This window comes from Colobus angolensis, unplaced genomic scaffold (assembly GCF_000951035.1).
Source record: "Colobus angolensis palliatus isolate OR3802 unplaced genomic scaffold, Cang.pa_1.0 Scaffold153, whole genome shotgun sequence".
NCBI classification, from domain to species: domain Eukaryota; kingdom Metazoa; phylum Chordata; class Mammalia; order Primates; family Cercopithecidae; genus Colobus; species Colobus angolensis.
In genome coordinates this window covers 7684925-7705804 of record NW_012114633.1, presented here as the reverse complement: position 1 = coordinate 7705804, position 20880 = coordinate 7684925, and the positions used below count along the sequence as shown (strand labels likewise).

Sequence of the window (20880 nt, the reverse complement as noted above, 5' to 3'; positions counted from 1 at the left end):
AAATGTACTTTTTTTTTTCCACATTTGAAGTTACTGTTTCAGTTATTTCAGCCTTTTTTGCAAGATCATACTCTTAAATCTACTGAGTTATGAATGCTCACTGTGCAGAATGTCTTGAGCAACTTTGCTCTGCTTTTTACCATTATCTTTGCCATTATATGAGATAATTGTGTAGTGGAGAGACCTTATAATAAGTAAAACATGGTGAGATGGTGGGTTTGGCTGTTTTAAAGGTTTATAAACAGTACTGATAGAAAAACAGTAAAATTCCTGTAATTCAAGAAATGAAAGGCAAGCAAGGAAGTGGTTTGGGAATGGCATAGCAGATGATGCCATCGTAAAAGAAACAGCCAATTCACCTTTAGTAATATTTACGCTCTTACTCAGATATTTGGATATGATAAGTAGAAAACTAGAACAACTTGAACGCACAGCAGAAGAACAACGCCTATTCCTGATGGATAGAGAAGAAAGACGACAGCGAGAGCATACAAGAAGAAAACTTACTCTTCGTAGAAAAATAGAAGAGGTGAGACATAACTTTAAAACATTAAGAGAAAAATTGTGTACAGTTGTTGCATTTGTAAATAATTTTAACTGTACATTGTACTGCTTGAAGTCATTTCAGTTCAGAATAATTTGTTATCATTAAATTTCCTTCATAGCTATAATATACAAGTTGTTACATAAAATAATGAGGTGGATACCACAAAGTATGTATATGAGCCAATTTCTGCTCTTAAAGAACAGTTAGAGGCCCGGCGCGGTGGCTCAAGCCTGTAATCCCAGCACTTTGGGAGGCCGAGATGGGCGGATCACGAGGTCAGGAGATCGAGACCATCCTGGCTAACACAGTGAAACCCCGTCTCTACTAAAAAATACAAAAAACTAGCCGGGCGAGGTGGCGGGCGCCTGTAGTCCCAGCTACTCGGGAGGCTGAGGCAGGAGAATGGCGTAAGCCCGGGAGGCGGAGCTTGCAGTGAGCTGAGATCCGGCCAGTGCACTCCAGCCCGGGAGACAGAGCAAGACTCCGTCTCAAAAAAAAAAAAAAAAGAACAGTTAGAAAGTTAACTAGACACCTAGCACCTAGACACTATTTAACTCTCTTAATGCCCTTATTGTGGAGACGAAATTTTTTTTTAATTTAGCTTTAGTAAAAAATTATCATATTTGCATTCCTAATAAGAGTGCAGTAAGAAAAGTATATTCTAAACTCAATGTATGCCTTTCATTATGCTTAACCTGATTTCTATTAGGCTCTGACTTGTTTAATATACTTTTTGGTGGGACAAAATACAAAGATATTTTTGTGAAAGGAACACACACCAAGTGCAGTAACAATGTGATTTCTAGGAATGGAAGACAAAAGAGATGTTACTTCTGACAAGGATGGCAGAAGATGTTAAAAGAGAGGAGAAGATAGAAGAACAACGGCATAGAAACAGAGAAGAGAGTGACAGGAAGGTAGGGTGAGCTTTAACCTCTAACTTGAGCTGTTCGAAGAGAAGATTTTGTTTTGGTTTTTTGAAGTACAAATCACTTTGTGAGATGACTGTTGCCCAGTTACTCCAAATGATATGCATGATATAAAACTGAAAGCTATGGACATTTTTAGTATATTTGACTATAGTGTAAAAAGTACTGCTCTATTATGTGATATAACTATTTTTGGCTTTATTTTTACACCATAAACTGTACTTAGAATTACTATGAAAAAATTAAATGACTGACTAACTTTTTTTAGAACCAGCAATTCTTTGTAGGATTTCTCAATTTTTCCTCACTGGTTAATTTTATTTAGCTTAACTTTTTATCTTTAATAATATATAAGATTTTGTGATTTAGAGTGTAAATTAATATAAAGAGAAAAATCCTACCGCCACTACCCTATCAACATTTTAGTTTCACACATATACACACACACCCACCCCACAATGTTTCCAATAATATTTATTTATTCCAATTAATAATTAAAAACATGTTGTTATACCTTGCAAGCTGTTCTGTAGACTGTTTTATTCATTTAATAAAATGTCATTGTCAACTTAGCATGTTGATAAATGTTGATCTAAAATTCTAAATAGCAGTTTTAGGTAGGCTATTGTTAACAAACCTAGGTGTGAGTGTAAGATTTACACAATTTGGTTTGTATTGATATATACTGTTACACAGCAATTTTGTAAAAATATTGAACGTTTAAATATGTATGTTTATCTTTCATTCTGTTTGCTACCTGTATCTTTCAGTACCATCAGAGACTCTCTGCTCATTTTGCAGGCTCAACTTATTCCAATTTACCATGATTATTATTTTTCTTCTTTCTTTTTTGTTTTTCTTTTTAATTTTTATTTATTTATTTATTTTTTGTAGAGATGGGTTTTTGCTATGTTGCCCAGGCTGCTCTTGAACTCCTGAGCTCAAACGATTCTCCCACCTTGGCCTCCTGAAGGGCTGGGATTACAGGTGTCAGCCACCACACCCAGTCATAATTATTAATAATATAATCTAATATTCAGTTTTTCACTGTTTTTCAATGAGAAGTCTCACCAAGTTGTCGTCTTCGTTTTGCTCCAAAACTGCACGTCTCTGAAAGTATCTTTGTTTTCCAGAAGAATTGAATGCACTAGATTCTTCTCCTTTTGCCTAATGTCAATTACTACCCAAAGAATGTTGGTCAGTTTTAGTGAAGACTAACGCAACTAATCAAAATCGGCCTGGGAGGAGTGACCATTAGACGTGGTCACTGACTGTAAGCATGATAACACCACAGGCTGCCTAAACTGTGCTAGTGGTAGAGCCATTTGAACATTGATATTTCCAGTGGAGTTATTTTACAACTGTCTTTTGTGAATCTCGTTTTACTATAAGAAATTTTGAATTCCTTTGTGTTTCATAATACTTTTATGTCATGATTTTCAGATTTGACATAATTTTTCCCTGCAAATTATCTTGTTATATTATAGTTTAGATTTTGCTCTTAATATCTTTGTCAAAAATTATTTGTGTGGGTCTATTTTTGGACTCTCTTCTATTCTTTGACCTATTTGTTTGATTATTGTACCTTTAATAATTCTTTGAATCTGTCATGCCAGTCTTACACGTTTATTTTTCTATGTCAATTGTTTTAGTTAATCCCAAGCCCTTTGTATTTCCATATAAATTATAGCATAAGCTTATTAATTTCTACCAAAATGTCTTGCTGAATTTTTTAATTCGATTTGCGTTAACTCTATAGGTCACTTTGGGCACAATTTACCTCTTGATAATATTCAGTCTTTCAACTCATGAACGACATATGTCCCTCCATTTATTTAGGTCTTCTTAATTTCTCCTAACAGTGCTATGTAGTTTGCAGTGTACTGTTCTTGTGTGTCTTTTCATAGATTCATCCCTAGGTATTTCATATATTTTATGCTATTGTAATTTATATTTCTTAAATTTCAAGCTTTGAATACTTAATGCTAGCATTTAGAAAAACATCTGATTTATTTATCTTCATCTTGTATCTTGCATTGTTAAAAATCAATAATCAGTTCTAGTAGTTCTTTTATCTAGATGCCAATTAATAGTCTACATAGATGATCATTTCTGTGAATAAAAGGAGTGTTATTTCTTCTGATGAGTTCCTTTAATTTTTTTTTTTCTTGCTTGATCACACTGCCTGAAACCTTCAGTATAATGTTGAATAGAAGCAGACATACTAGCTATTTTTGACTGGTGATTTGCTTGTTAGTGACTCTCTTTGCTAGTGATCTCAAGGGGAAAGGATTAAGTCTGTCACCATTAATTATAGGGTTAGCTGTGGGTTTTTTACAGGTGTCATTCATCAGGTTGAGGAAATTTTCTTATATTTCTAGTTTGCTGAACATTTCTATCAGTAAGGGATGTAAGATTCTGTCAAACATTTTCTTCTGTGGTTTTATTGAATTCATATGTAGGTTTTCTTTTGTGGTTCATTGCATAGTAGATAACATAAATTGATTTTTGAATGTTGAATGAATCCTGAACAAAAGATCCTTAAAGCAGCATACTTGATCTGATTTACATATTGTTGTATTAAGTTTGCCAACATTTTGTTTAGAATTTTGCCCTGGAGATGTTAGTGCAAAATGTAGTTTTCTTGCACTACTCTTCTCTGATTTTGGTATCAGGGTAATGCTGGCCTCATACCATAAATCTCTATGTATTCCATCTTCAGATTTTTGAAAACATTATTTTAGAATTGGTATTGTTTATTTTTTATATATTTTATGGAATTTATCAGTGAAGACATTTGGGTATGAGGCTTATTTGTGGGAAGATACGTAACTACATACCTATTCAAAACATTATTTTTGAAAGTTTTGATAGTGTATTCTAGTAATTTTTTCATTTCATTTGAATTGTGGGATTTATTTACAAAGTTGTTTATAACATGTCTTTGTTATCCTTTGTGTATGTCTAGACCCTGGTGATGTCACCCACTTTCCTTGCTTATATGGTAATTTGTAACTTCTTTTTTCCTTATCAGTCCTGGCTAGAGTTGCTTTTTCTTTTTCTTCTTATTTCTCTTTTTCTGATTTTCTCAAACTGCTAGTTTTTAGTTTTAATGAATTTCTCTGTTTTTTTTTTTTCTATTTTGTTTATTTCTGTTCTGATATTTTTGTTAAATACCTTTCTCTCTTTAGGTGGAAGTCATTAATTCAAGACCTTTCCTCTTTTCTAATATAGAAATTTAGTACTCTAAGTTCTTCCCTAACACTGGTCTATCAAGAGTCTCCATATTTTTTTTATATACAGTGTTTTTATATTTATTCAATTCAAAATAGTTTAATTTCCCTTTTAATTTTATGTTTGATTCATTGGTTATTTAAAAGTGTGTCATTTAGCTTCTAAATATTTGGAGTGTGTCCAAGATCTTTCTGTTATTGATTTCAAATTTACTTTTATTGTGGTCAGAGAAAACTTTTATTTCCCAAATCTTTTTAAATACGTTGAGACTTATTTTATCTTCCCAAACTGGTCATTTTGGGTAAATTACAAATGTATACCTGAAAAAAACTTCTTTCTACTGTTGTTGGGTGAGGTATTTTGTAAGTGTTCTCTAGATATCAAGTTCATTGATAGAATTGTTCAAACCTAAATCCTAGCTCAATTTCTATCTACTCGTTCTCTCAATTATTGAAAGAGTTATTAAAATCTCTGACTATATTTTTGGATTTGTCTGGTATCTCAGTTTTTCTTTTATTTGAAGCTCAGTATTAGGTTAAAAAATGGCTAGAATTGTTATGTCTGTTGGTGATTTGATTTTTTTTATTGTTATGAAAACATTTTATTTTCCTCTGTTATTATTCTTTGCTCTAATATTACAGGTAATATTAACATTGCCACTGCAGCTTTATTCTGATTACTGTTAGCATGGCATATTATTTTCTTGTGTTTTACTTTTAAGACCAAATTTGGGTCTTTATTTGTGTGTGTGTGTGTGTGTGTGTGTGTGTGTGTGTGTGTGGCTACTACTCATATAGATGGGCTTTGGTTTCATATCAAATCTGATGACTGCCTGTAATTAAGGTGTTTGCAGCATTTACATTTAGTGTGATTATTAACATGATTAGTTTTATGTCTGTCATCTCATTATTTGTTTTTAATTTGTCTCATCTATGTTCTTTTCTTCATTTTATGCCTTTTTCTTTGGATTTTTAATGATCCCTTTGTATCTATTTTGTATATTGTTTCTTTGTTTGAAATTTACCAGTTGCTTTAAGGATTATAGTATATGTCTTTAACTTATTAGGGTAGATCTTAAAGTGTTATTATACTATATTATACCATTTCAAATTTAGTATAAGAGCCTTACAATATTATGCTTTATTTTTCTCCCTGTGGCCTTTATGCTATTTTAGTCATTCATTTTATTTATATACATATACATAATAAATCTGACAATACAACATTGCTGAGTTTGTCTAAACGATCATTTATCTTTTATCATGATGTAGATAAGTCGTATATTTGGCCATATACTTAAAATTTTTTATGTTCTTCATTCTTCTTCTTTTGTATACCCATATTTTCATCTGCTATCATTTTTTTCTGTCTGAAGGACTTTCCTTAACATTGATCCTAGTACAACTTAATTTTGTATGTCTGCAAAATACTTATACCTTTATTTTTGAAAACTTTTTTTTTTAGTGTATATTAGTTAACATCAACTGGGTATAGAATTCACCATTGACTATTTTTTGTTTCATTTTAGTACTTTAAAGATGCTCTTTCACTTTCTTCTCTACATTGATTTCAAGAGGAAATCTACTGTTTTTAAACTTCATTTTTCTCTATGTAACATAATTTGTTTTTCTGGTAACTTTAAAAAATTTTTTGATCCCTAGTTTTGAGAAATTTGATTATTATGACTTGGTGAATTTCTATGCATTGCTGTTTTGGGCTTCTTGGACCTGTGAGTTTATGGTTTTCATCAAATTTAAAACATTTTAGGATATTATTATCTAATATTTATTTTATCTTTTCTCTCCTCTCTTCAGGCATATTAGGCTGCTTGAAGTTGTCCCATATCTCACTGAAATACTTTCATTTATTCACCTGTCTGTATTTTCTTTTGGATGGTTTCTCTTGCTGAATTCCCATTACCTAATCTTCTGCAATGTCTATGCTGCCATTAATACATCCATGGTATTGCTCATCTTACATATTTGAAAATTGCTTTCGGACCTTGTTATATCTTCCATATCTCTTCACTTTGTTTATATACAAATTGCAATTATGTTACTGTATTGTTTCTGTCTTTAATTCCAACATTTGTGTCATTTTTGAGTCAATTTCAATTGATCAATCTACCTCTTTTATAAGTCATATTCCCCTTCTTCTTTACATGCCTAGGATTCTTTGGTTGGATGCCAGACATGAATTTTAGTTTGTATACTGAATATTTTTATGTTCTTATAAATATTCTTTAGCTTTTTTGATGTAGATGATTTATTTGGAAACAATTTGATTGTACAGGTCTTGCCTTTTATGATTTGCTGGTGGGGTGAGAGCCATGTTTTATCTGGCTTTTCCTACTCCTTTCCTAGTAGTTATTTCCTACTACTGAGTTAAGATCCATCTTAGTACTCTACTCAATGCCCTATGACTCATGAGGTTTTTTCAGTGTAGCTTTCCAGTGAAATATTTCTAGAGGGAGTAGGCATGTTTTCTATCCCTAGATAGCTTCCAGTGACTGTTTTCTCCAATCCTTCAGGAAGATCTTTACTGTAGTCTTGGGTAGTTTTTTTATTTATATAAGCTAATCCATTTTCTTGCTAAATACTGCAAGAACCCTCTAAGAATCTCTGGGGTTCTTTCTGTATGGATTTATCTTTCTAGTACATTCATTACTGGCCCAGAAATTCACAAAGGCAAGTCACGTTTTATGTGCTATATTATATTTATCTCTGGTAGACCTGAGTGATATTTGGTTAAACCCTCAGTAATCTTCCAATTGAAGATGATTGAGAAATTACTTAAACTCACCAGGACAGCTATGGATAAGATACCCTGTCTGATCAGAAACTGGATTAGTTCTCTGATGGTATGTAGAGAGGTAAATTGCATACATGTTAAATATATTCTTTGTGTTTGATCACAAATGGAAATTTGCCCCTTACTACTCTTATTTTTGTAACATTACAAATAAAGACAGGACTGATTATCCATTTTCAATATATTGTCACATTTTAAATAATTTGTTTTACATTTCTAAATGGCAAGTTAATATTAACTAGTAAATTTTCTTTAATATTGTAGAAACAAGATCTTCTAGAGAAAAAAATGGCTTATCATTTACAAAAAATGCAAGATACTGGCTTTAAAGGAGAAGATATGGGAAAAAATACATTTAAATACAGAGGTCAAGAGGGAACACGTGGTGAATGTGAGAACATTAAAAGATGATGTAGCTAAGTAGGAAATGCTTATCTATGTAAAAATCCTTCTGTAATACTCTGTGTACTTACACTTGCTGCTCCCTTTGTGCCAGACACTGTTCTAGGTATTTCTATGTTACAGATCAAGTTGAAAAGTAGGCATATATGTAACAATGCTGACAAATTGTAACAATCTTACCAATTGGCTCAAGAGACAGGCTTGCCTGTACTGCATTTGTAACTAACCTCCCTATATTTAAAATAACTACTAAAATGATACAAACTTGTATCTAAGATACTGCTATTATATACCAACATGCTGTTCTATTATGTTGCCAACCAGTAAGAATGGGAGGAGATACAGAATTAGGAAAAAAAGGAGGAAGAAATAAATGAAGAAAGAAAAAATGAAGAACGTTTAAAAGGAGAAATGGCTTTGTTTTGCCCAGCCTCTACCAGCTTCCTTTATTTATAACATTATAAAATTACAATGGGTTTTTGTTTTCTGACATTAGATAAAATTTCATGGCCAGAATGCAAAATGTAGACTTGTTTTAACTATCTTTGACTGTGTAGTCAGGAAAGAAACTGATTATTTTCCATGCGGCTATCATCATAGTATCTCATCAATCCCATTTCTAGGTCAGAGCTTTCCTGTGTCACTCCAGTAGATTACCAACTAGCCTCTGTTAAGTCTTCTTTTTACCTGCCTCAAATCCATTTTGTACCGTTGCTTGTTACATTTAAAACTCTGTTCTGATGGTTTCTTCCTCTACTCTTAAAACTATTATCGATTAAATGAAGCTCAGACTGCTTCAGCAAGCATTTATCAGCATCTGGAGTTCAGTCTTTACCTAACTTTTTAACTTTATTTTGCACTACATCCTTGAAGATGGCAGCTATGATCTAGTGGTGATATGCACAGGCTCTGAAACTGGATTGTAGAAGTCCAATCCTGTTTTATCATTTTCTAGCAATGTTATAGCTTGTAAATTACTTAACTTCCCAAGCCAGTTTTGTTATCTGAAAACAAAGATAATACTCCTAGATAATTCTTATAAAGAGTGTAAAAATTCTAGCATATAGTAAGAACTTAATTTATTTTGTTGTTTAGTCAAATTAGACTACTGATCATTCCTAAAACACATGTTACTTTTCTGACTTCTCTGCCTCTCTGTATCCAATTTTTCTCAATTTAGAATGACCTGATTACCATCTCCATTTATCAAAATCCTACAGTTACTTAAGCCGCACTGTAAATTACATGCCAAAAAGTCATTGTTGGTAATCCTAACTGGAAGGTCCCTCTTCTGTGAATCTCTCAAGTAGTTTGCACCACTTTTAATTCACTTATTACATACTTACCACTGTCTTAATCATTTATAATAGTAAACTCCCACCTTTGTATTCAATAGAACACCATTCAAAGCATATACACTAAGTACATGTTTGCTAAATTGATTAATTCAACCTACTTAGTTCATTGAGGCAATGACAGCAATATCATGCCTCATATATGAAATCACTTCAGTAAGTATAAAAATTCCTACATCTTCATTAACTTTCTCATATGGTAGGAAGAATTTAAGTAGCTTAAACATTTGTTATTTAAATGTTATTTAAACACTGTTGAAGAAGTAGTATGTAAATGAGTTTAGTTTATATTATCAAAGTGACAGAACAGAAAGAATATCCATGGCACAAATTAAATTGAATTATACCACTATTGTAATGTTGTTATCTTCCAACAACTAGACAACTTTTAGTGGGACAAAGTAAAAGAAAGGAAATATCAGAAGAATTTGCTCAGTGATCAGTAAATGGGGAAACAGACCACTCTCATAGTTTACATCTCTAATAACAGCCCCTTGAGCACACGTGCAGTGAGTAACTTTTGCCACCCTAATAGTTAGGAAAGCAAAACTATAATTACATTTATCACAAAGAAGAAAATATATATGTGCATTTGCTTATGCCAGGCAGCAAGGCATATCCAAGAATTACAACAGTCACTGTGGACTACTGAGTCTTCAGCCCAGCCACTATGTTGTTATGCACCCAGATGGATATTGACATGTTTCAGTTGAGCCAGGTGCAGATTTCCTTTTCTGCTAGAAAAACATTCTATCCTTCCAAGTGTATCTTTTAATATTAAGGGATAATATGTCAAGAATTGTCTTTTCTCCCATTTCATATCTCTCTATCTTCTCCAATTTCTCTCACAATCCCACATACAGACTAACATATAGTTCAACTCCTCTTGGGCATAAAAGGATAAGTAGTCTATCTTGGGTAATTCTGTCATCATCATAAGTAAAAATAAATGTTTTATTATATTTCTTTAAGCTTCTCCAAAGAATAAAAAGAAGACTTCTGAAGATATAATGTTAGTTTATCCTGCTGGAGACCAGAATACATATAAAGAAACACGTGGTAAGTGAATATTGTGACAAGAAACACTAGATACTAAACAATAATTTGGGGAAAGACAGTTTTTTTAACAACTTCTTTCACCTAAATGCAGACAAATCCTGTTTTCTTTTTGTCAAATGACTGATTTTGAGTGATGCTTATCAAGAGCTATGTGGCCTTTATTAGTTGTAGAATTTGATAACTAGATAATTGATTTACTGTTTTGAACCTGACATTATATTATTATTTTAGAAAATTAAATGAAGGCTCTGTTTTACTATTAAATATATAATACAGCATGCCTACCAACTTATAGAAAATATTTTTGCTCAAAATAATCTCAGAAAACGCTGAAATATATCAGAAATTAAGTACGTTTACTCCAGATTCACTGTGGCCTTTATTGTAACATCACTTTATTATCTTTTAACTTATGTTATGTCACTTCATGTTGTTCATTAGAGCTCACTGAAAGACTATAAGCCCAAATTACCATATAAAAATCCTCCAAAAATATATTACTAGAGTATGACTGTTCAAAAGTTGAACAGTATGACTATTCTCTCATTATTAAGTTTCAAAGAAAAATTAACATATAAATGTTAAATTTCTTGGCCTTATTGGTTAAAAATTAAAAGAAATACTGTTTAAAATCTTTTCTTCCCGAGTATGCAATTTGCTTAGTTTTCATCAAGAATCAGAAATGTTGGAAGAGATAGGGTTGCCTTAGCCTAGGATGTCTTTCTGCCTCAGAATCAGTGAGGTTCAGTTAATTTAACTCCAAAATCCATGGGTCCCATTTTTAAAGTTTAGCTTTTACAACATACCAAAGGATTATTTACAACTGGCAAATTTATGGCAATACCAGCTCTACATCTTCTACTGCATGTAGACAACAAACTAAATTATCGATTTCTTTCTTTTTTTTTTTTTTGATATTTAGAGGTTTTAGTGAGATGTCATAGAGAGAACCATGATTTTAACAGTCAACCAGATTTACATTTAAATTTCTTATTTCATGCTTACCTGTTGGATGGCATTGTACATTCAACTTAGCTTATTTGAGCTCCATTTTCTTAGATGTAAGATGGGAGTAATATGAGCACCTACTCTGAATGTTATGTAAGATGACAAATGTAAAGAAAAGTCAGTACATGAATCAGGTAGACTTAGGTTTAAACTCCCATTTTGCCATGTACTATGGAGATATAATTTAATTACTCATAACCTCAATGGAAGTAATAATAGTATTTAACTGTTAAATAAGACTATGCATGTAAAGCACTTAGCAATAGCTAGTATAATTAAACACTTGATCAATATTAGTTGTAGCTTCTTCTCGCTTCCTTTTCATTTAACCCAGGAAAGGATGTTACACATGATGGAGGGATGGCAGAACACTGAGGTTAGGAGCATGGTCACTGGAACCAGACTCCTGGGTTCAAATCCCAGTGCTATCACTAAGCAAACCGATAGAATTGTCTTCAATTCTCTATGCTTCACTTTCTGCCTGTATAAAATGGGTACATACTAAGATCTATCTCATTTAGAAATGTACAAGGATCGTGTATAAAGTGCCTAAAATAATGTCAGATCTATACCAAAATCCACATACATTTGATAATTAAACAAATATTGACTAGGCCCTGAACTTGGGTATTCTCTAGATGAAAGAAAGTAACTTAATAAGCAAAATAATTTTTTAACAGTTGTTAGACATGCTCATTTACAGACAAAAGAGACCCTGGGCACATCTACACTCACTTGGAATTATTTTTATTCTTTGTAATATTTTCTATTGAAAAAACAATATGGCACTGGAACAAGCTAACAGAGATATTATCTTTGCCTTTGGGGAAGTACAACTTTCCTTGTCTCTATGAACTGATTGCCCTTTTGATTTTTGAATCAGTGAATTTCTAAGAGTAAGATAATTACTGTTTGTTATATGCCTACTCTGTGCTGGATCCTTTAATAAGAAGCAAGAGAAGAGGATAGTGGGAGAAAAAGAGAGAGAAGTCGGGGAAGACTAAGAATAAATTATCGATTTCTAAAGCAATTATCTCAAGCAAACTGATCCTGTAAAAATCTAGTGTTGAATGCATCTCAGACTGATCTTACTGTTGTCAAAGAATCTCAGTGACATTTCAGGAAAGGATGGTCAATGGAAAATACTGTTTTTAGCCTCACTGCGATACCGGTTTATCATGACAATTGTCTGGAGAACAGACCTGTAAATTTAATTAAGCATGGTTGGGAGAAATATCCTATTAAAAGATGAAATGTAAAGTAATGTGATTCATATCAGAATTGGGTGGAGCAGGTTATCTATATCTACTCTCCAGTCTCAGTGAAGGGTATGTGAGTCATTGTAGTCTTTTTGTGAATTTTAAAAATACACAGTAGTGCCATCACAGATCATCATATGTTTTTAGAGGTGCTCCTCTTTCCCATTCACCATAATTAGGTCTTCCTGGTTTCCATTTCATCATTGAGTCATGAGTGTGAACTCTGTGCAGTGTCACATCCTCTGTACTCTTATGAGAAATTTGCCCCACACGGTTTTGGAGCTGGTGATTCCCCAAGCAGAATTCAAAGTGAATTTCCTGCTCCAGCTTCTTAGCTTGTCTGTGTATTTTTTTCATTCCCAGAAAAGATCTCAAGGCATTTATTTTGGTTTTTAAATTACCCTAAAGCAAAATGGAACATTTGGTACAATTACATGTATAAACACATGTACAGATTTGTGTAACCACTGTCACAATCACATGCAGAACAGTCCAGCATTCCAAAAATCTCCCTCATGCTGTTTATTTGCAGTCACACCCTCCTTCCTCCAACTAATACTCCCAAATTACCTCTGGTATAATTAGTTATGTTACCTCTGGGATTATTATCAAATAGTAATATGTTCTCCTGACTATAGTTCATTTTCTGTTGGAGAATGTCATGTAAATGGAATCATACATTATGTAACTTTATAAAAATATCTTCTTTTACTCAGCATAATACCTCTGAAATTCATTCAAGTTATATAGCATGTGTCAACGGTTTGTTCCTTTCCATTGTATGGATGCACCAGAGTTTGTTTCTTTCATTCTTCAATTGAAAGAAATTTGAAATTTTGGATTGTTTCCATGTTTGGGTGATTATGTATAGAATGACTAGAAGTACAGTTGATGTTTGAACATCAAGGGGTGAGAGTTGAAGCACGGACCCCCTGCACAGTAAAAAAAAATTACATTTAACTTTTGACTCCCCAGAAACTTACTAACAGCCCACCGTTGACCTTACTGAAAACATAAACTGTCGAGAAACACGTATTATGTATGTTATCTGTATTATATACTGTAATCTTACAATAAACTATTGTGTTATTAAATTGAAAAAGTCATAGGAAGAGAAAATGTAATGTATTTACTGTTTATTAAGTGAAAATGGATCATGGTTAAGGTCTTCATCCTCATTGTCTTCATGTTGTAACACCTCTGGCCAGTGGAAGCACCTTTGTTATAACTCTAGAGATATTTTTGGCGTAATCTTAGTGGTTTTTGATAGCTTCCTTGCTATCTGAGAAGGCAGGAAGATCCTAGCTTATCTTGTACGAATGTAGTTGCTTTGGCAACTTTGAAAATATAAAGTGATCATCGATAGATGGGCCTATTTCTAAACATTTTCTTCCATTCTATTGATGTATTTATCTATCTTTATGCAAATACCTCAATTTTCTTCATTATTGTGGCTTTATAATAAGTTTTGAAATTCAGTGGTTTGAGTTATGCAGTGTTAGTTGTTATACTAGGTTGACTTGGTTATTCTAGAGCCTTTGCATTTCTATACAGATTTTAAAAACAACTTGCCAATTTTTACAAAACAGATTGCTGCGATTTTGTTGGGATTCACTTTTCATTTATTTCTCTCTGTCCAGTACAATGTTGAACAGCAATGGTGATTGTGTACATCTTAATATTGTTCTAAAACATAAGGGAAAGTGATACATATGAATTAGGATATTAGCTCTAGATATTTAAATATAGCCTTTGTTAGAAAAAGACATCCTCTTTTTTCTTAGTTCACTAAGAAATTTTATCATGAATGGGTGTTGAATTGTATCACATTTTTTCTGTGTCTTTGACATAATCACAAGAATCTGCTCCTTTTTTCTGTTTATATTATAAATTACTTTGATTTTTGAATGAATCAAATTACTTTTGATTTTCTTCATTTCTTGGATAAACTCTACTTATTCATAATGCATTATCTTTATTACATATTATAATATGTAATATTAACATAATATTTTAACATACTTATATTTATTAAAATTATATTATACATAAATATATATTCACATATATTTATATTACATTATTTATAGTATATAATATATGAGATATTTATAATTATAATTATAAAAATTATAATTTACTATATTTATTATATAATTATGATTACGATAATATTAACCTAATGGTCAGTATATTATTAATAATATTGTTATATATTATATTATATATTATTCACGATATTTATTATTTGTTTTGTTTACAATTCTTGCATGTTGCTCATGGGGGAGTTGAACAAATTTTTAATTTATTATAATGCCTTGTAATGATATTTTGTATCAAAGTGATTCTGATGTCAAAGTATAAGATAGAAAATGTTCACTCTTCTTCAATTTCCTGGGAGAATTTGTGTAGAATTAGCATAATTTCTTGCTTAAATATTTAGCACAATTCAGAGGTGAAGTCACTTGAGTCTGGAGCTTTTTTGTGGAAAGGTTTAAACCTCATATTCAATTTCTTTGCTACAGGACTCTTCATACCATCTATTTATTTGTGATGAGACATGATCATTTGGATTTTTCAGAGAATTTGTTCCTTGTATATATTTTCAAATTTATTGGCATACATTTTTCATGTATTTCTTTATTATTTCATTTAGTAATTATCTGTAGATTCTATTTTGTTGATTTGTGGCCTTATTTGTTTTCAGCTTATTAATTACTAAATATCTTAATGAGCCAGTTTTTTTATTTCATTCTTTCTTTTTTTATGTTTTTTAAAAATTTTACTTTGATCTTTATTTTTCTGCTAAGTTTTGGCAAGGATGTGAAAGAACTGAAACTCTGATGCACTGCTGATTGATATGTAAAATGGTACAACCACATTGAAAAACTGGTTTGGCTTTTTATTTAAGTTAAACCTGTTTTTACCATGTGACCAGTCATTCAGCTACTAAGTATTTTCCCAGTAAAAATGAAAAAAAAATGTGTTCACACACGACCTGTACGTGAAAGTTCATAGAAATTTATTATTTATAAATTTTATTTATAATAAAATAAAAAGTTTCTATTTTATTTATAATAAAATAAAATTTATATTTATTTATAATAAAACAAAATAAATAAATATTTTATCTATTTATAAAAACTGGAAACAATCCAAATGTCCATCAACAGGTAAGTGGATAAAAAAATTATAGCATAGCCATACAATAGAATTCTTCTCAGAAATAAAAAAGAAAAACAATACCACTGATACATGCAACAATGTTGTGATAAGTGAAAGAAGCCAGGGAAATATGAAATTCTAGAAAGTGCAAACTAATCTAGAGTTAGTGGTATATATCAGTGTTATTGGAGTATGAGAACAGAGAGATGGATAGATCACAAAGTTTCATAAGAAAACTTCTACGGATAATAGAAATGTTATCTTGAATGCAGCGATGGTTTCACGGTTGGATACGTATTTCAAAGTCAATTAAATAATTTAATAGGTACAATTTATTGTACTTTGATTGTATTTCCGTAAAGTTGTTAAAAAAAAAAGCTATAGAGTTTCTCTCTCTTTTGTTTACTTTTAGGACATACAGCAAATGCTGCTCATCAGTGTCAAAATAGTTCAAATAATTTTACGAAAAAAACCTCAACTTCTGTTGTTTATCAGGCAGATGTACAGGATAATGATATAAATCAAAAGGTATACAATTATGCTTTACAGTTTGGTGTTGTATTTATTAATTTATCTACTTAACTTTTATTTCTATGAAATCTCTCCTTCAGCAGCATAGTACTGATTGTTTAGGGATATTGAGTTTTATTCATGAAACCTGATCCATTTTCCAGGCTTTAAAGTGTTGAGTTAGCTTCGTGCTAAACGCACTATGGATTTTAGCAGAAAATAACCCAAACAAATATTTGGCAGTAATATTAATAATGACAGCTTGCATTTATTGATCATATACTATTGACCAGGTGTTGTACTAAGCTAGAATGAAGGAAAGCAATAATTGGGTAACAGAAGATAAATATAAGAAGTTGGGTAATACAAGATAAAAAGAAGAATAAGACATAATTGCTCCTCTAAAAGACTCATTGTCTAGTGAGGCAACAGACACAGAAAAATACTATTCCAATAAAATTATCCTGGAATGATGAATTTTAGTTTGGTTCTAAAGTGTTTTTAATAGGCATTGAACTGGTTTGGACTGGTTGTGAATGGATTATATTGGATTTTTCTGAGACAAACTGAATGAGTCTAAAGTTTTTAGAACCAACCATACGTATATTCCCATGCCTTTAGGCAAAATAGGGAAGATTGGAGAAGAAGTAGGTTTATACATTACTACATATTGAACTCAATTTTGGACTAGTTAAATTTGAGATTATATGAAAGGTATCCTAGGAGGCTGATGATATGTATTGTACCTAAACAGTTTTTATGAGTTACAAGATAAAAGAGGGAAAACATCTGTATTCATTGGTTAATTGATAGAAGGCAGAGTCTTTTTTTGGAAGTACAGTTACTAATGTAATTTTTTCTCTTTAATGTGGTACCATGTAGAGAGATGGGATGGTATCTAAAAACTCAATTATTTTCGATGATAAAGGTAAGAAAATACACAATAGTCATAATTTTTCTGTTATTAAGTATGCAGTTACAGTTTTATTATATATTTTAAGTTGTTTTATCTGACTATAAAATATGCTTATTCTAAAAAATTAAGGCTGATATAAGTTTTTTATGAATATAGATATTGTAATTAGCCCATATATTTGAGTGATTGCTGGATGAGTGTGCCTTTTGGAATTTGCAAAGTGTGGAAAAGATAGGGTCCCTGCTGTGGCTGTTTGTACTTACAGATAAAGATGCTGGCATACTGGCTTCAGGAGACTGGAATACAGAGAACTGTCCCCAAGATTGTTTCCGTATTTCACTGCCATTAATTTCCAACAAATGATACATTTTGTTTCCCATTTCTCTTGAAATGAAATATTCATTACCCAATATCTGTGTGCCTTGTTATGTTTATGCAAGTCACTAAATATACTCACATGCATATCTGACATACGCATACAGAAAACATGAGACATCTTCCTCCAGTGGGTAAAGATCACCTGAAATTTAATACGAAACTCAATAATCATCCTTTTTCTTTTTAATACTAACCATCCTGACTGGTGCAAGATGGTATCTCATTGTGATTTTGATTTGCATTTATCTAATGATCAGTGATACTGAGCTTTTAAAATATGCTGCTGACTGCAAGTTTATCTTCTTTTGAAAAGTGTCTGTTCATATCCTTTGCTCTCTTTTTAATGGGATTGTTTTTTTTTTCTTGTAAATTTGTTTAAGTTACTTACAAATGCTGAATATTAGACTCTTGCCACATGCATAGTTTGCAAATATTTTTTCCCATTTTGTAGGTTGTTTGTTTACTGTGCTACTAGTTTCTTTTGCTGTGCAGAAGCTCTTTAGTTTCAGTAGACCCCATTTGTCAATTTTTGCCTTTGTTGCAATTGCTTTTGGCATATTCCTCATGAAACCTTTGCCAGTTCCTGTGTCCAGAATGGTATTGCCTCCATTGTCTTCCACGGTTTTAATAAATCGAGTTTTACATTTCAGTCTTTAATTCATCTTGTGCTGATTCCTGTATAGGAGGGGCCCAGTTTCGATCTTCTGCATATGGCTAGCCAGTTATTCCAGAACCATTTATTGAGTAGGGAATCCTTTCCCCATTGCTTGTTTTTGTCAGCTTTGTTGAAGATCAGATGGTTGCAGGCCTATGTGTCTACTTTTGTACCAATACCATGCTGTTTTGGTTACTGTAGACCTGTAGTATAGTTTGAAGTCAGGTAACTTGATGCCTCCTGCTTTGTTCTTTTTGTTTAGGATTGCCTTGGCTATTCAGTCTCTTTCTTTTTTTTTTTTTTTTTTTTTGGTTCCATATAAATTTTAAAATAATGTTTTCTTATTCTGTGAAGAATGCCATTGGTAGTTTGATAGGAATGGCATTGAATTTGTAAATTGCTTTGGGCAGCATGGTCATTGTAACAATATTAATTCTTCCTATCTATGAGCATAGTATCTTTTTCTATTTGTTTGTGTCATCTCTGGTTTCTTTGAGCAGTGTTTTGTAATTCTCAGTGAAGAGATCTTGCACCTCCCTGGTTATTGGTATTTCTTCAGTATTTCATTCATTTTATGGCTGTTGTGAATGACATTGCATTCCTGATTTGGCTCCCGACAGGCTATACATGCATGGCACCAGAATTTCTTCTGCTGAGGGCCTCAGGAAGCTTCCATTCATGGCAGAAGGTGAAGGGGAAGCAGGCTTATCACATGGTGAGAAAGCAGCAGTGGGTGGGTGCCACACTTTTAATCAGAACTCAGAGTGAGAACTCACTGTTTATCATGAAACGGGCACAAAGCCATTTATGGGGAATCCATTCCCATGACCAAAACACCTCCCATCAGGCCCCACCTCCAATATCAGGGATTATACTTCAACATGAAATATTGAGGGGACAAAACATCCAAACATATCATTCTGCCACTGGCCACCAAATCTCATGTATGTTTTATATTGCAAAATACAATCATCCCTTCCCAGTAGTCCCGCCAAATCTTAACTTATTCCAGCATTAATTCAATAAAAAGTCCAAGGTCCAAAATTTAATTTGAGACCTAAGGTATATTGCCTTCACTTATGAGCTTGTGAGATCAAAAACATGTTATTACTCCCAAGATACTACGGTGGTACAGGCATCGGGTAGACATTTCCATTCCAAGAGGGAGAAAACAACCAAAATACAGGGGCGACGTGCCCCATGCAAATCTAAAACCTAGCAGTGCCAACATTAAATCTCAAAGCTCCAAAATAATCTCCCTTGATTCCATCTCTCTCATCCTGTGGAAACTAAAAAAAGGGCGTGTGCTCCCAAGGCATTAATCATCCCCACTACTGTGGCTTTTCAGGGTGGAGCCCCCATGGCTTCTGTCACTGATTTGAGTCTAATGCCTGCTGCTTTTCCATGCTGAAGCATCAAGCTGTTGGTGGCTGTACCATGCTGGGATCTGGAGCACAGTGGTCCTATTCCCACAGTTCCACTAGGTAGTGCCCAGTTGAGGACTCAGTGTGAGTGCTTCAATCCCACATTTCCCCTTGGCACTGCCCTACTAGAGTCTCTCTGCAGGGGCTTCAGTCCTGCAGCAGGCTTCTACCTGGGCACCCTGTCTTTCTCATACATACTCTGAAATCTGTGTGCAGCTGCCAAACCTCCTTCACTCTTGTATTCTGTAAGCCTGCAGACTAAACAGCACATAGAACCTGACAAGGCTTATGCCTTGCAGTGTCCACAGTGGCATCCCAAACTGTACCTGGGGCCTTTGAGCTGAGGCTGGAGCTGGAGTGGCCAGGATGTGAGCAGCAGTGGCCTGAGGCTGAGCAGAGGAGCAGGTCCCTGGGTCTGGCCCCTAAAACCATTTTTTCCTCCTAGGCCTCTGGGGCTGTGATGGGAGGGTCTTTCCCAAAGATTTCTGAAATGCCTTCAAGGGCTTTTTTCCACTGTCTTGGTTGTTAACACTTGGCCCCCTTTTAGTCATGCTAATCTCTCTAGTAAGTGATTGGTCCACAACCTGCTTGTATTTCTGTCTTGAAAACACCCTTTCCTTTTCTATCACAAAGACAGTTTGTGAACTTTACAAATTTTTACACTTTGCTTCTTTTTTAAATGTAAGTTCCACCTTTAAGTCATTTCTTTGCCCCAATATCTGATTATAGGTTGTCAGAAGTAGCCACATCATTTCTGGAATGCTTTGCTGCTTAGAAATTTGTTCTGCCAAATACTCTTAAGACATCACTCTTTAAGTTCAACCTTCCACAAATGCCCAGGGCATGGACAACAATGCAGTCAAGCTCTTTGCTAAGGCATTGCTTCTGATGAGAGCTTCAGAAAGCTTCCACTCATGGCAGAAGGTGAAGTGGGGGAGCAGGCATATCACTTGGTAAGAAAGCAGCAGTGGGTGGGTGCCAATCTCTTTTAAACAGCCAGTTCTCATGTGAACTCAGCACAAGAACTCATTCATTACTGCTGTAAGGAGGGCACCGAGTCATTCATGAGGGATCTGTACCCATGATCCAAACACTTCCCACCAGGCCTCACCTTCAACACTGGGGGATTACATTTCAAACTGATACTTGAAGGGATAAAGCATCCAAACCATATCAGTGAGTTTGTACTTTTGTGTGTTTTCATAATGGTGAATATCACTTGAGTTTC

General features: G+C 33.2%; 1 protein-coding gene across 1 annotated transcript in view; it reads left to right on the top strand.

The window, feature by feature from the left end:
* The window catches only part of FSIP2 (fibrous sheath interacting protein 2), a 96254-nt gene that overhangs the window by 7673 nt on the left and 67701 nt on the right, over positions 1-20880 (top strand). Inside the window, exons 6-11 of the mRNA XM_011936506.1 lie at positions 388-529; positions 1354-1464; positions 7786-7906; positions 10251-10337; positions 16182-16297; positions 17162-17207. Of these exons, the coding sequence (XP_011791896.1) occupies positions 388-529; positions 1354-1464; positions 7786-7906; positions 10251-10337; positions 16182-16297; positions 17162-17207 (623 nt within the window). The remainder of the gene's footprint in view (positions 1-387; positions 530-1353; positions 1465-7785; positions 7907-10250; positions 10338-16181; positions 16298-17161; positions 17208-20880) is intronic.